General features: G+C 34.3%; 1 protein-coding gene across 27 annotated transcripts in view; it reads right to left on the bottom strand.

The window, feature by feature from the left end:
* KIDINS220 (kinase D interacting substrate 220) overlaps positions 1-16,378 on the bottom strand; it is a 104,499-nt gene that overhangs the window by 46,591 nt on the left and 41,530 nt on the right. For all 27 annotated transcript variants that reach the window (XR_007403062.1, XM_049095740.1, XM_049095739.1 and 24 more), the window contains 4 exons: positions 15,659-15,902; positions 15,393-15,481; positions 13,645-13,789; positions 9,728-9,890 (listed from right to left, as the gene is read on the bottom strand). Coding sequence is in view for 26 of the 27 variants with exons in the window: in XM_049095740.1 (XP_048951697.1) it covers positions 9,728-9,890; positions 13,645-13,789; positions 15,393-15,481; positions 15,659-15,902 (641 nt within the window). In the remaining variant the exon portion in view is untranslated. The remainder of the gene's footprint in view (positions 1-9,727; positions 9,891-13,644; positions 13,790-15,392; positions 15,482-15,658; positions 15,903-16,378) is intronic.

Below are 16,378 nucleotides of genomic sequence, written 5' to 3' on the forward strand. Positions count from 1 at the left end.
TTCTAATCTCAGATCTAGTGCTCCACTGTGTAGTGACAGACCATCTCCTGGCTTCCAGAAATAGGCCGGGGGAAAGTCCAACAGTGATAGCTTGTGATCTTAGGTAACCCCCACTTTCTGCCTCCCAGAGTTAGTATTAAATCAAATAACCTATGTAAAATGCTTATTAATCCAATGTGTGACATATACTGAGGACTCAAGTAATACTAACTAGTACTTTTATTAGCATGTACCCAGTACTTAGTGACTCTATAAATATTTGCTTAATGAATGAACCCAATCAAAATGTTTAGCATGACAATAATGGAGTCCAGCTAATTCATAAGGCCTTTCTAAACAATACTGACAACAGCCTGTAAGTAGGGACTGAAGTGGGAGGGACCTGTCGAAAAGCATGCCAATATGAAGCAATTCCAAACCATGGCATTCATAAAAGGATTATAAATGCAAGAAACCTTAGAAACGCAGCTGAACTCAGAGCTACAGGGAAATGCCTATGAAAACCTGGCTTTCATTTTAGTATCACCCAACAAAAGGTGGAAACCACTAGGTGTTAACTGAAATATGTAGTCACCATTCAATTGCATGTACTCAGAACTTAGCCTGACCCAGGGATATGCTGGCATAATAACAAAGGAAACATTTTACCCACATTTAGAACCAAAGAACAAGTGTTGGTATGAATAGATTTCTCAAGATAAAATGTGGCTTCTTGCTTACCACCTTCCTCAATCCATGCTTTCCTCAAGCCAAATGTCATCAACATACTACTTTACTCTTTCAGAAACAGTCACCACTGTTGACTCTATACCAAGTATGTCTAGAAGCAAGGGATTCAGCAAGGCTTAAGGAAATTACAGTCCATGGATTTAATAGTCTAGTTCAAGAAACAAATATTAAAGAAAGCAATGCAAATATTTAAAGAAGCATAAGTATGGTAAGTGCTATAAAGGAAAATACCAGTATAGAATTAACACATCTAGGAAAATCCTGAAAGAACGGGATATGCCTAGTCACAAAGGCTTCCTGAGGTTGTGGTACTTAAGATGTGAAGGAGGTAGGAGAGGGGAGGATGGACCGCAAAGAAGCGCAGGTGGGAAGGCGAAAAGCAAGCAAGAGAAGCATGAGAACAGGCTAGAGAGCCAGGCTAGGCCTGTTTAGAACTCCAGATAAATCTGATTCCTATGTATCAAATTTTGACCAATTCCTTCTCTTTATCCTTAGACCTCAAGTTGACATGCAATGACCATCATTTCCATCTTATAGTATTCATAAATCAAATTCAGTATTACTCTACAAGCACCTCACTAGTTGTTCTCTACACCTAACAGTCAATGCTATGGAAACTACCTTTCATTTAGTCTCAACCAGGGGTTTAAATGTGAAGAGTATAGGACAAGTCATGCAGCTGTCAAGTCCAAAAGAGCAAAGGCAATTTAAAAAATGATTCCAAGGACGCCTGGGTGGCTCAGTGGTTGAACGTCTGCCTTCGGCTCAGAGTGTGATCCTGGAGTCCTGGGATCAAGTCCCACATGGGCTTCTCTCCACGGCACCTGCTTCTCCATCTGTGTCTCTGCCTCTCTCTCTGTGTCTCTCATGAATAAATAAATAAAATCTTAAAAAAAAAAAGATTCCAAAAGTAGGCTTCTAAATCCAATATTTTACTAGAAAATATGGAATAAAATGATCCTAAGAAACTATTAGAACAGTAAAGATATATAGGAAAATTATTGGAGATGTTTAGAAAAACTAAACATTTTCTTCAGTACATTGCAACAAGACTACAGAGAATGTTCACTTCTTAGCTTTTTCATATTCATGTCTATGGGCCATTCTCTATCACTCTTTCATCCTTATCGTGGGATCCCCACCTACTTTCTGTACAACTTGCCATTTACCCTAACTTTCCCACCAAGATTCCTTTCTATCCCCTTCCCAGCACAGGATTATCAAAATACGTTCCCTTATGTCAACAGAATTCCTAAACTCAGGCCAAGTTAGATTGATGCAACAAAATACTAAGGGCATGGATACAATTTTTTCAAGACTCTGCAACAGATCTCCTTTTCACTCAGGGTAAAAGCTAAAACCTTTACAATGATCCACCATGTCCCAATTCCTCTGACCTCATCTCCCACCTCCTTCTCTTTACTGAATCCTCTCTAGCTGCACCAAATCCCTTTTCTTGCTATTCCTGGTACTCTCTGGTCTTAGGACCTTTGTCCATACTATTCCCTCTCTCTAGAAATACTTTCCATACATAACTGCTTGCTAATTCTCTCACTTCTTTCAAAGTCTTTGCTCAACTTTTTCCTTCTCAACAAGAACTACCCTGAAAACAGTATTTACATCATATATATTAAGGGGAACTGTGCTTTGAGGAAAAAAAAAACAATAACTATATACAAGACAGTAATTTAATAAATGTTGAATGGCAACAACACCAAAACACACAGAGAAGTCACTCATATCAAAAAGAATTTCATTAAGATTCTAAAACTACATATAAATAAGCACCAAAACAACACGCATGGAATAATGTTTGGCATAAATATTTCTAGTATCTCAAAATCTAAATTAGAGATATCATCAGTACAAAGGATGTACTTTGTACTACAAAAGAGATGAAACAAGTTCTTCACAAATCTAAACTAACCAGTATCTGGTTTTTCATGCTATTGAAATTCACGACTTAAATCCACATGCAACAGAAATAAACCTGTGCATAACCTGGGTCACATGACGGGCAGAGAGGCAACAAATAATCACCCAGAAATGAAGGAAAGAGGAAGGAGGTCAGTGAGGGCTAAGGGAGGCATGAGGTAACTAGAAATGAGCAAATTAAACTCAGAAAAATTTTGGCTGAATATCAAATAAGATCATAAGATATGAGGTTTTATTATGAAAATGTCAAGTAGAGAAATACCACTACTTGAATAATTTAAAGATACTGAATTGAGTATAAATGTTATAAATTAAATGTCTATATGCCTATTCAGGAAACAGCTATTTCAGTGAAATGGAACATGGCTACCATTCCAAGTCTCTCTCAAAACTTATTCAATTGTTTTAAATAATCAAAATAAAGTATGGCACTATCCTTATCACAAAACTATTCTGACCATATCATCCTGAGTAAAAGACTGCTTGAGTAGTGTCAAAACAGAAAACTAAAATATTATCTTTATGAAAACTACTTAAATTGATCTTTTAAAAACCTCTATCATTGCTTAAAATGCTTACTGAAAAATACCAGAAATAAAGTCTTATACTAAAATATTTCAATGGTTATCTAAAACGTTGTAATAAAAAGTAGACTGAAAATCTTTATCTATAGTTTTTATTTTACTCCCTTTCTTCTTACTAAATGTATGTTAACAAAAAAAACCCCTCAAATGATCTAGACAAAAGCTTTTAGCTCAACACATAATTGCAAGAAAATTACAATAATTGTACCAATTAAAATAATCTTGAATGAACAGTATGTCATCTTAATGTTCCAATGGTTTATAGAGGGATCTACTTAATTAGCTGAAATTGCTTTCCAGTGTTAGTATCAAATGTCATTTGTTAAAAGTTGAACAATTTAGAAAATAATTTAACAAAGCAATTTTACCAAACACCAAGAACCAACATTTTCTTTTTCAGCTGAATAAAGCAAGCAGATGTGTCATCAAATTGCTATAAAAATAAATGAAGCTTTTTATGGATTAAAAAATAAATTTTACTACTAGCGTTAAAAATACTATTTTCTGATTGTTTTTATCAAATCAGATTTCTTTAATAAAATAAATGAATATCAATTATATACTGCTGCTTTTGTCTGCTGTAAATAAAACTTTTTATTATTCAAATGACAAGCAATGGTATCAAAGAACTCAACTATGGTTAACTAGAAATAGTCATCTAACTTATTCTAACATATTCCAATATATGATCTTTCAATATGTTAATCAAATTGTCTTTCCATAGTTTTTCATTCCAAATCACCTTAAATTCAATTATTAAGTCAATTCCTTAATGAATTCTTAGAGATTCTTACTATATTGTTTTTATCTCTCTTCCTTAGACTAGCTACAAAATATTCTTTGTATTTGTACGCATATAAACACAATTTTTTTCTCAAAGAAAAAAAAATCTAAAAACCTCTCTGAATCCAACCCATTAATGAAAAGCAGGCCCAGCAAGTGCTGGAGTCTAAAATAATGGATCAATTTAATGGCAAAACAAAGTTCTGATTACTTCAGAGTATCTCCAATAAAGAATATTCTACATTTACTTGAACAAAATAAAATATTCCCCCTATAGAATTTTACTCCAAATTATAGCTTTATATGATGAAAAAATACCCCATCAAAAAGATTTCTTTGGCAAATATTCTATTTCATAAATAGGATGAAAAAATTACTACTTTAAGCTATAGGTGGGTGATAGATTTTCTTTGTAGGATACATTTTATTAAAAATGTAAACTTTTGAACATTTCCTTGAACATTGTAAGTCATACAGCTTGACAGTCCAGCAATTTTCTATCAGCAAAGAACAGTTGTATCTATCATCCAGAAAGTGTTCTATCATCCAGAAAACAATGTTTCAGCCTGATGCTGATGAAACTTAACTGCCTGATTGTTTGAGCTATCATACATTTACTTTCCTCCCAACTATTTCCAGTGTGTATGTTTTACCCTCAGTCTAAATTTAAGTTCCTCAACACATGTATTAAGTATTTAGGGATAAAAGATATGTGGTATGTAAGTTACCTTCTAATGGTTTAAAAAAAAGTGTGTGTGTGGGGGTGGGGGGGGGTGAGGAGCCAGCAAAGTAGACAGTGTGAAACTAATGACAAAGCAAAGACAGAACCTCAACTGCAAATCAACTGAAGAAAGGGCATAGGAGGTTCTCTGTTATACTGTTATTCTTGTAACTTTCTTGTAAGTTTGAAGGTATTTTCAAATGGAAAAAAAAATTAATTAAAAAACATGTAAGTTCCTCAAAGGCATAATATACTCATTATATTTATTCCTCTTCTCACTCCACCTCCTGTTCCCCTACAACACTAGAAAGCATAAAGGACAACCACATAAGCCTTGGACCCAGAGTAAAAATTCACACTAAACACATGATGAGTGGAGAAAATTAACTAGAATGGAGAAACAAAAATCAAGAGAAGCCATAGGGCCTCTATCCCCTACTCATCTTGGTTTCTTCAAGAAAAAAAGAGGCAAGATTTTAAGAAAACATGTTGTCTTCAAATGATAGTATCTAAAATGAAATCAAATTACTGCTCATCCTTTCGTATCTTTCACCTTCCTGCCACCATCCCAGCAAAGATTAATAGGAAATTCCATAACTAGAACTTCTAATTCAAAGTACTGCACAACAATAAGTTAAAAGCTCTGCTTCGTACAAATATGCTCAGCATTTTCTATTTAGTTTAACAACGTGCTGGACTAAGAAATTCTCTGCAAAGAACTGGACACTGTGGATTTTTTAAAATCTCTAACTTCACCTGAATAACTTACTAACCTGAGAGTTGCAGAGTCTAATCATACTTGACCTCATTGATGGACTGTCCATCTTCCTTCCTTACTGCAGGATCTGAAGTGGCTAATTGGGCTTCTTAACATTTGTAGATTTCAGTTCTTAACACACTAATGAGTGCTGCCCCTTCTGCATCCACTTGCTTCATACCTTTTAGGAGGTACTGGTACTGACATTAGAATCAATCAAACAACCAAGTGTGGTTTGTGATTCACCCTGCCACCATGAAACAAAACATTGCTTTGTTTTTTAAGCTTTCAATGAAACTATGCTTATATACATAATGATTCTCAACTGTATGCGGCATGTGTATAAAGGTTACTGAACTCATATGAGTGTATTAAGAAGTACAGCTCTTGAGTGCATTCAATTTAAACTATGTCCTTAGGTAAAAATGTCAGCAAAGCAACAAATATTTATTATTCAATATCTGTATCTCATTTCTCCCACAAGGAAAATACTAGTTGCCCAAATTATCTATTTATTTATTCATTTACTCTATTCTACAATATGTTCAAAAGGACTGTGAAAGTATAATTGCAGTACTACTACCAACAACAAATCTACTAAATTCAAGATTTCTTTGCAGTTAATCTTGTCCTCAGGATATATTCTATTAAGAATAAAGAGAGTACTAAGTTCAAAGGTGACTGATTTATTTTCTCTGTGTGGTTATGTTATCAATTTCATATATTGTTAGTATTACTTCTTTCTGTTTGTATTTGATACCAGGATTCACTTTTTTCCATCCTCTTTATTTTGGAATATTACTGAGAGTCTCACCACATGAAAATGTACAGAGATGCATCATCTTCCATCTCTGCATCTGTGATAGGCAAGCATTCTCACCAGGTTCTAGTTTACCCTTTCTAGGAGTTTGTTTTCTATTTTTACAAAAAAAAGAATATCTATATATAAATGTTCTTATTCCTCCTTCTTTCTTATATAAACCCTATCAAGTTGCACATCATTCACACTGCTATTTTCACCTAATATATCCTGCAAATTCCTCCATATCAATTACAAAAGTTTTTTTCTCATTCATTTCTACAGTTAGAAAATACTAGGGTAGATGTGCTAAAATTTATTCAACCAATGTTCCTATACATGTACGCTTAAGTTGCATGGTTTTGTATTTGTGGAGGTGTATATTCAGAGTAAATTTCTGCAAGTAGGATTACTGGATTGAAGGTAAATACACAAGTACTTGTTCACTACTGTAGCTCCAGCATCCATCAGTAGGACCCACAAATAACAAACACAATAAATTTTTGTTGGATTGAACTGAAATATGAATTTTGGGGGGGACTTTAAAACCCCTGTATTCATTTTCACAACTCTCCTGCTTCTGTCTCCAAGGACCCAGACTTTCATCACTTCCTACCTTCTTCACAGAGCATATAGAAGGCCCAGTGCCTGGGCCCCCGAAATGTAAAAAGTTGATCAGTGTTTCTGTAATCCTGAGATACAATGTACTTCTAAGCAATATACTCAACTAAAGGAAGGTAAAGAGCCTGACCTGAGTCCTCTTCTGTACCCAAACCATAGACTGACATGAACTATATATACTTGTTAAAAGGGGGGGGAAAAACTGAAAAACACAACATAATAACTAATAGTTTATTTTAAATAGAGAAAACTGGTATTTTTACAAAGGCAAAAAAAATTGTAGAAAACATAATATAGCAATGCCTGCTTAATAGATTAGTTGTCACTGGAGTAAATAAGACATTTTATATTAAACATCTTATATATTAAATAGAGTATTACTATCTTATAATATTCTAGAAAGAAATGGAGAACACAGAAACATAAAAACTTCAGACACTTCATTTTCATCATAAATTTTCAGGGTCTTAAGTATTCCAGACAAGGCTACAGCTTAAGAAAATTTAGATGACAATACCTGCTTCTCAAACTGCCTATGAGAGGCAGTGCCCTCCACCTGTGGACTCTGGAGCCAGGTACCCAGCTCTACCACTGAGGCTGTGAGATATCAGGAAGTGACTCACCTTCTCTGGGCTTCGATTTTCTCATGTGTAAAATAAGAATAATGACACTTACTGCGTCATAGATTGTGAGAACAAAAAGTGTGAAAACGAAGTGTTTAGAACCATGATAGGCACTTGGAAACAGCAATACTACTACTTAAGAGCTAAGTAACTTTGGGAAGTGACCTATACTTTCTGAACCACAATCTTCCTTGTTAATAAATAACATGGAACCATTTTAACCACTGTGCTTTATGAAACTTTAAGAGAACTAAGGCACCTGGCAGAGAACCTGGTGCTTGAGGAAGAAAGGTGGGAGATATGCATGCCAAAGGAGAAAATGCTAATGATGATGATTTAAGGAATGCAACCCTTCCTTAAATGAGGACCCCTGTGAGATGAGCAGCTCTCCTGTTGCCATGATGTCAAATTTCTTGAAAACAAATGTATTAATCTAGGAACAATACCAATTCAGACAGACTCCAAAAATCCCGTTTATGGTTCCTAAATGAGGCTTATTAGTCTTTTCTCAGATATATTTTCATTTACACAAATAATAATTTCTCAAAGATAAGTTGAAGTGCCAGAGGACTATCTGTTCATGTTAATTAGTGCTTTGTGTAAAAAATATACCATATGAAAAATAAGTCCCATTATATTAGTATGAATTATATTTAAGAAGTTAAAACATTTAAAAAGTTACATTTTAACTATTTAATAACTGTGCTCATATAGCAAACATTGTGTTATGATGCAAAATTTATTCATGAAATAAAACAAATTTTTCTATTCAACCAAGAGAAAAACCAATTATGTCTCTTATAAGAAAAAGATAATTTCTAAAATATCAAAGAGTAGATGCAATACTACTTCTCTATAGCATGTGGTAATTATGTATCACTGCCATCTACTGGAATACCTACTTGAGACAGCACACAGTTTAAACAATTGATCATTTTAGTATAAATTAAAAGGCGAAACCAACAAGAGCTCATATCTGTACACTATTACCACATTATCCTCTAGAATTCTAAAGCTAATAATTTAACTAAGAAAACATTAAATAAAATACGTACATGAAAAATGGGGAGGAACACCTAAGTGGCTCAATTGGTTAAATGACAGACTCAATTTCAGCTGAGGTCGTAATCTCAGGGTCATGAGATGGAGCCCCATATTGGGTTCTGTGCCCAGTATGGAGTCTGCTTGAGATTCCTTTCCCTCTCCCTCACCCTCGATCCCTCCCCCTACACTCTCTCTCTCTAAAATAAATAAAATCTTGAAAAAATATGTGGATTGAAAAATAAGAAAAACCATATGCTGACAGTACTTTAAGAAAATTTTTTTGTAATCTTAAAGGTTGCAATATATGAATTATACACTAAATGCTTTGTTAGACTTAGCATTTCATTTATATGTTAAAATAATCATTTTGGTTATACTGAGTTTATAAAATTGTAAAATTTCTTCGTACTTTTTTCTAAGAGATAGTTTATTTAGCACAGCAACTGAACACTTTGAAGGAATTAAGTGTTCTGGAAAACAAAAAAATTTACTATTTCATTTATGAATTTGATAAGAAATTGTCAACTCTTAAAACTTTAAATACTTGAAGTTTCACTGAACCTTACTTAACTGCATGTCTTTCAAGAATAAATTTAATTTCTTATCAGAAGAAAACAATTTAAAAGTATTTCAAATGACTGACCTTAAAGGAACAATAATGCAAAGAATGTTTTCCACTCTATATTCGATTTCAAAAATCCTCCAGATACAAAACTGAAAATACCTGCACTAATGAATGCTCTGAAAAATGTAACCTCCTTAATATTCAATGAAGACACTTAGAGTAAAACATAAAATGGAAAAAATAACATTTCAAGATCTGCATTTTGTGTATTTATAAACACAAAGGATATAAAAGGATGATTAATTAAACTTCCTTTTACCATGTAAGTTACAATAACCAGGGAAGAATATATCCAAATAACGCTGTAAATTTTACATGAGATATTTACCTGTGCTAATACAACTCTACAATTGTAATGGAATTAATGAGAATGATTGGTTGAATCCAGAAATACATATTTCATGCATATTATTTTGTATTCATTTTGCTTTATATGCATTAACTTTTTTCTAAGAAGTCAACTGAAGCTAAGATAAAATCAAATATAAAGAGGTCAGACAAAGTACCTTTCATAGATGGTTTTTAATGTCATTTGATCTGGAATACCTTCAGTCTCTTCCAAATACAGTATGAGCCAAGAAGTTCGGTATGGCCACTGCTCAGTAAGGTTGATCCAGCTAGCAAGCCTGTCCCAGTTGAAACTAATCTGATTGGCTCTCAGTAACCGCCCTTTAAAAAAATGTATAAATATTTAAAAATTAATAGATGTGTAATATTATACAATCAAAACATTTAACATATTGAAGTGATTTAAATTTTTAAAAGTTGCAATTTAATTTACACTAAAAATTGAAATCTATTTATATAGCTTCTATAATCCAAAGAGCTGTACTGGAAAACTTCTAGGGATTAAACACAATTCTGTTTAATTCTAAAGTAATTTTTTTGTATCATTTGCCATTAGTGCTATAAACCGCTCTGACCATGTACATGTAGGCAAAAAGCTTTCGGAACTATGTGTCAGACAGTCTCAACACTCACTGCCCAAGATCAGACAGCAGAACATCAGTGCACCCATGATGGACCTTATCTTTTAAAATGCCATCTAAGTTGGTAAATAAATGATATAGTGCATTAAAGGTGATCAGTTCTTTGGAATAAGTTAATAAAGCAAGGAGTGTTGATGAAGGAAGTGTAATTTTATATAAGATAACAAAGGAAGGTCTTGTTGAAAGATGACATTTAAGTAAAGACTTAAAAGGAGATGAGAAAGTCCATAAGGCATCTCTCCAAAGAAAGATCATTACAGGCAGAAGCTCCTTAGGCAGGAGCATGCATGGCAGTTTCAGGGAACAGCAAAGAGGTCAGTAAGGGATGGAAGAGGGGAACAGAAGATGAGGTGAGAGGTAGGCAAAGAGGTCAAGAGAGAGACCTCAAAAAGGGCCTTGTAAGAAACAGTAAGGACTTAAGATTTTTATCTTTAGCAAAATGGAAACATAATAGAGTTTTGAGCAGAGAAATAACATGATTGGCTTCTATTTCAGTCACTGTAGCTGCCACATGGAGAATAAACTAGAGGAAAAAGTAGGAGCAGGGAGATGTTAGGCTAACTACTATAATTAAGAGATAAGACATAATGATGTAATGGATAAGGGTAGTATGTTACAAATCATGAAAAGTGGTCAAGATTCTGGATATAGTCTGAAAATAGAGTTAAAGAAGGTAGTACAGATTGGAGGTGGTGTAGGAAAAAAAAGATATCAAGTTTTTCTTTGCCCAGGCACTGGAAAAAGAGTTGATTAACTGAGTTGGGAGACTACGGGTGGATTAAGTTTGGGGCAGAGGATGAGACATTCAGTTTTGGACATGGTAAATATCAGACATATATACTAGACCCCACTAGATATTAAATAGGTAGCTGGAGAGCAACAAGGTTGAAGATACACATTTGAGAATCCTATACATGTAGATGGTATGTAAACCTTTGGGACAAAATGAGATTACCAAAGGAGCTGGTTTAGATGGAAAAGGAAAGAAGCAATGCCCGCACCAGGAGCATTCCAACACTCAGTGGTAAGGGAAAATGATGTTTTTATGGCACTTACTGTTACACGACTTTATATCTTCTGCCTTCACCAATAGGGCAACTTTATCTTGTTCACTGCTTATCTCCACAATACCCAGACCGTTATCTGGCATATCTAGATACTCACCATGTATTTGTGAAATACATATAAAGATACTGATGATACATCTACAATTATGTTACATGAAATTGTAGAACATAATCAACTTAATAAAGTTTGAGACCTCACTCGAAGGGATTTAATTATCAAAAATATTGTACATTTTTAGATACAACTACCCTTGGAATCTAGTTCATAGCATGCACCTCAACCTTAGTCTAAGAGCAAATTCCAGTGTAACTATCATAACAGTGTCGACATTATTCAATATTACAAAGTATATCATTCAATATCATGCAAAGAAAGAAACATATACTTACATACTAAATTACAAGTATTTATATTTATATATAAGCATTAACATGGTGAAGAGCAGAATTCCATATAAAGAATTTGGTCATAGGGCAATGATCTTCAACATTATTGTCATATTTTTTAATTTAAAATATCATTTGAAAACTAAAACAGCAACGTAAAAAATCTGAATTTCAACATTTTAAATTATTAAGACATCCCATGTTCATGGGTTGGAAGACTTAATATTGTTAGAATGTCAACATTACCAAAGCCATCTACAGATCCAATGCGATCCCTGTCAAAATTTCCAATGACTTTTTTTCAAAAGTAGAAAAACCCATCATAAAATTCATATGGAATCTCAAGTGATAATAGCCAAAACAAACTTGAAAAAGAAGAACAAAACTGAAGGACACATACTTCCTTATTTCCAAACTAACTATAAAGCTACATTAATCAAAACAGTGTAGACTGGTATAAACACAAGCATACAGACGAATAGAATAGAATAGAATAGAATGCCCAGAAATAAGTCCTTACAATTATAAAAACATGGATTTGGCAGTGATTTCTTGAATAAAATACCAAAGGCACACAAAAAAAATAAGACAAACTTCATAAAAACTTTAAAATTTTTTACATCAAATACCACTGTCCACAAAGTAAAAACACAACCTACAGAATGTCAGAAAATGTTTGCAAATCATGTATCATATACCTGATAAGGGATTAATATCCACAAAAAAACAGAGAACTCCTAAAACTCAAAAATAAAAACCTAAACAATCCAATTCGAAAATGGACAAAGGACCTGAATAAACATTTCTCCAAAGAAGAAATAGGAATGGTCAATAAGCATATGAAAAGATGCTCAACATGATTAATCATTAAGGAAATGCAAATCCAATCTACTATGAGATACTACCACTCACCTATTAGGACAGCTACTTTAAAAAAAACAAACAAGTGTTGGCAAGGATGTAGAGAAATTAGAACTTTTGTGTATTGGTGGGAATGTAAAATGGTGCATCAATGGAAAACAGAATGAAGATTCCTCAAAAAATTAAAAATAGAAATACATTACCCAGCAATTCCATCCACTTCTGGATATATATCCAAGAGAAATGAAAATAGGTTCTCAAAAAATATTAAGATACACTCATGTTTATAGCAGCATTGGTCATAATAGCGAAGACATGGAAGCAATCACATGTCCATCAGTTAATAGATAAGCCAAAATGTGGTATATACATACAATGGAATATTATTCAGTCTTTAAAAGGAAGGAAATTCTACATGCTTACAACATGGTGAACCTTGAAGACATGAAATACATCAGTCAACACAAAGATAAATACTGTATTATTCCATTTATATGAGGTACTTAGAATAGTCCTATTCTGTAGAGACAGAAAGTAGAACTGTGGTCGTGAGGAGCTGAGGGCGGGTAGGAAGAATTATAGAACAGGTATAGAGTTTCAGTTTTGCAAGATGAAAAGAATTAAGGGGATGGATGGTGGTGATGGCTGCACAACAGTGTGTATGCATATAATACCACCAAACTGTACCCTTAAATATGATTAGGACAGTAAATTTTGTTATGTGTATTTTATTTAACACAATAAAAAAGAAAAAATATCACTTGAAAACTAAAAAAGAATAGCAGCATACAAAATCTGAATGTCAACATTTTAAATTATAAGTTAATTATACTCAGTCATACAAATTAGCATAAAATTATCTTTATACAAAGAGAAAAATTAAAACTGAGGTGAAATAAAAGATTTTTTAAATCACCAAGTTTTAAAAATAATGTACAACCGATGGTTGATCTTCACTGTCAAAACTAATGCATGTTGTATTAGATATGCTTACTGCAAATACAAGTGATATAAGCAGTATAAACATAGGAACACAGTACATCCTTTTGCTTCTGAAATTGCTTTGTTAAGGTGTTCAAGTTTATTATCTACCATAAGACAGGAAGAAACAAAAGTTACCTGTCACAGAAACGATATTAAGTAATCTTCTCATGGTCTGAGGACTTATGTCACTGAACCAGTCCTCGGTAACCAGCAGTTTTGTAAGATCAAAGGACATCTGCCGAGTAATGGTCCGCTGCATCTGCCTTCTTCGGTAAGTATCCTGAAAGATTGTATCAACAATGAGAATGAACCAAATTCTCCAAGCCTGAGAACTTAAGACTTTTTGAGAATATATGTTTATGATGACAACAAAAATAATCCAAAATTTTAGAGAAAAATTATAATAACAGGCATTATAATTATTATGATTATTCCCCGAGGCAGAATCCTTACAGAGCAGCTATACAGTAGTATTAGCAGCAACTGCATCAAATGGTGTAGTTTAGCTTCAGGTGTATTCTGATTTATAGCTGTACAGTTAGAGAAAGCTAAATGCCTTGAAGATTATAAATAGGCAGAATTATGCAAAGAGAACTCAAGTCAAACTCTTACAGGAGTTCCATTTTTTTTTTTTTTAAGATTTTATTTATTCATAAGAGACACAGAGAGAGAGAGGCAGAGACACAGGCAGAGGGAGAAGCAGGCTCCATGCAGGGAGCCAGATGTGGGACTCAATCCTGGGACCCCAGGATTACACCCTGGGCCAAAGGCAGGCACTAAACGGCTGAGCCACTCAGGCTGCCAGGAGTTCCATTTTTATAGGAGCCCTAAATAATAAAGCAAATAACTTCTTGTCTAGTTTTAAAATCTCAGCATTTTGATGTTTAGGTTATTTTTAAATGTGTGACAACTAATCCCACATCTGCATGAGAAATAAAGGCACTCTAGTGGTCAGAGTAGGGTAGAGAATCCCTTGTAATGGCAGGAAGACCCAGGCACAACAAAGGTGACTTGTTATCTGAAGTCATGGTATATGCAACCACAGGGAGCCCAAAGGGCCAGACTCCCAGAAGACAAATTCAAAATGTGAAATTATACCCTCTTCTTAATTTAGTACTACCAAATATCGTACATTAATTTTGCACTCATACTCGTGTAGGATAGAAACATAAAATCACAATGTCATTGAAGACACATTTTTTATATAAAATGTCCCAAATTTAATGGTAGCAAATTAGGAAAAAGAAAACAGTGCTACTGCCAGCCCAATCACTGTAACTTACCTGCAAGTGGACATCTTCCTGTCTTGTAATACTCCCTCAATCTACACAAAAGAGAGTTCTAGGAATAGGGTAGGACAGGGAAAGCACAAGCATTCCAAGAGAAACCCAAGGTGGCTGGGTAGGATACAACATCACTATGTGTAAAAGAAAAGGCCACACCTCACAGTCATCAGGGCAGGAGGAAGGCCAGTAGGAAGAGCATGAAGCTCTTCTCTTACAAGCCTTGTTGTCCTATACAGCTCTGGTGGCAACAGGCATCCAGAACGGGTACAACCTGGCCTAGAATGAATACAGGGGTTCTCAACCCTGGATGGTATCATCTGGAGAGCTTTAAAATCTCAGTCCCAGAGATTCTCATTCAGCTGGTCTGAGGACAGGTACCTGGGAACAGGTTAGGACAGGATGGGCACTACCACACAATCCTCAGCTCCTACAAGCTCTAGGCTCACAAATTTCCTAAAAAGCCACCTGAAACCAAAAGGAAATTCAATAATAAAATTTATTTGATGAACTTAATTCAATATTTACAGTAGCATCACCTTTACTTTATTCAAACAACAGCAATACAAACACGTGGCTCAAGACAAGGTGGCATCTTACCCGTCTATTAAGGGCTGTCTTGCTACCAAGCTTAGTCATCTCTCCAAGGCTGTTCTGTGAAACTCTTCTGTCAGCATCTTCCTGTATCCCTTAAAGAATTTGTAGAGAGAGCACCATTTGTATTAAAATTCCGATGTATATGATTTTTTTTCGTTGTACACGATATTTAAGAGAAACACCAATAGTATTTTTCAAGGTAAAAGGGAAGCCACCATAAAATACACAGACTACTTCAAACCTGAAGCAGCTGAGGACTGGATCTTTACCTGTTGTATCTGTGCAGGGAATGTCCCCATTTGTTGTTGAAGTCACAAGAAATTTTCTTGCATTGCTTAGTCCACGACTATTAAGGAAAACAGGTAAATGAACTATATTGCGCATATAGTCATGTCCATTTATATTTGAGTCACGAAGCACGCTGTTGAGGTTCTGGTTAATTGCCTTTATAATAATATGTGGATCACTTGCAAAAATGGCAATGAATGGGCCTTTTGAAAACAGAACTCGGACCTGTGGTAGAAAAAATGTGTGTTTATGATATAAATTTAAAAATATCCAAAGTAACAATAAGTCTCTTCCAAATCTGTATTACCCTTTGGTGACTATATTTTTTCAAAACTTTTTTTTTTTCAAAATATTATTTCACATGAAAACAAATTTCATTAAAGCTTCAATCTGGTTTTTCACCATCTGATAATTTTTCACCAACTGACAGTGATAAAACCTCCAAAGAAAACAATTAGGTCTATCCTATTTTAGATATTTATGGTCTACATAAAAGGAAAGATCGATACACAGAAATATTTGTGAACCTACATGAGGTGCTGGACAGACTGGTCTCTACCCACAGCTACACACTATTGCTGTAACATACCTTACAGAGAGCCACTGACGTATCCCTACTTTAACAAAAACTACAGATTTTGCAAGTTCCCTACTGTTGCCTCTGACTCTAACCACAACTACGTGCAAAGGAGAGCTGGAGT

Source organism: Canis lupus, chromosome 17 (assembly GCF_003254725.2).
Source record: "Canis lupus dingo isolate Sandy chromosome 17, ASM325472v2, whole genome shotgun sequence".
NCBI classification, from domain to species: domain Eukaryota; kingdom Metazoa; phylum Chordata; class Mammalia; order Carnivora; family Canidae; genus Canis; species Canis lupus.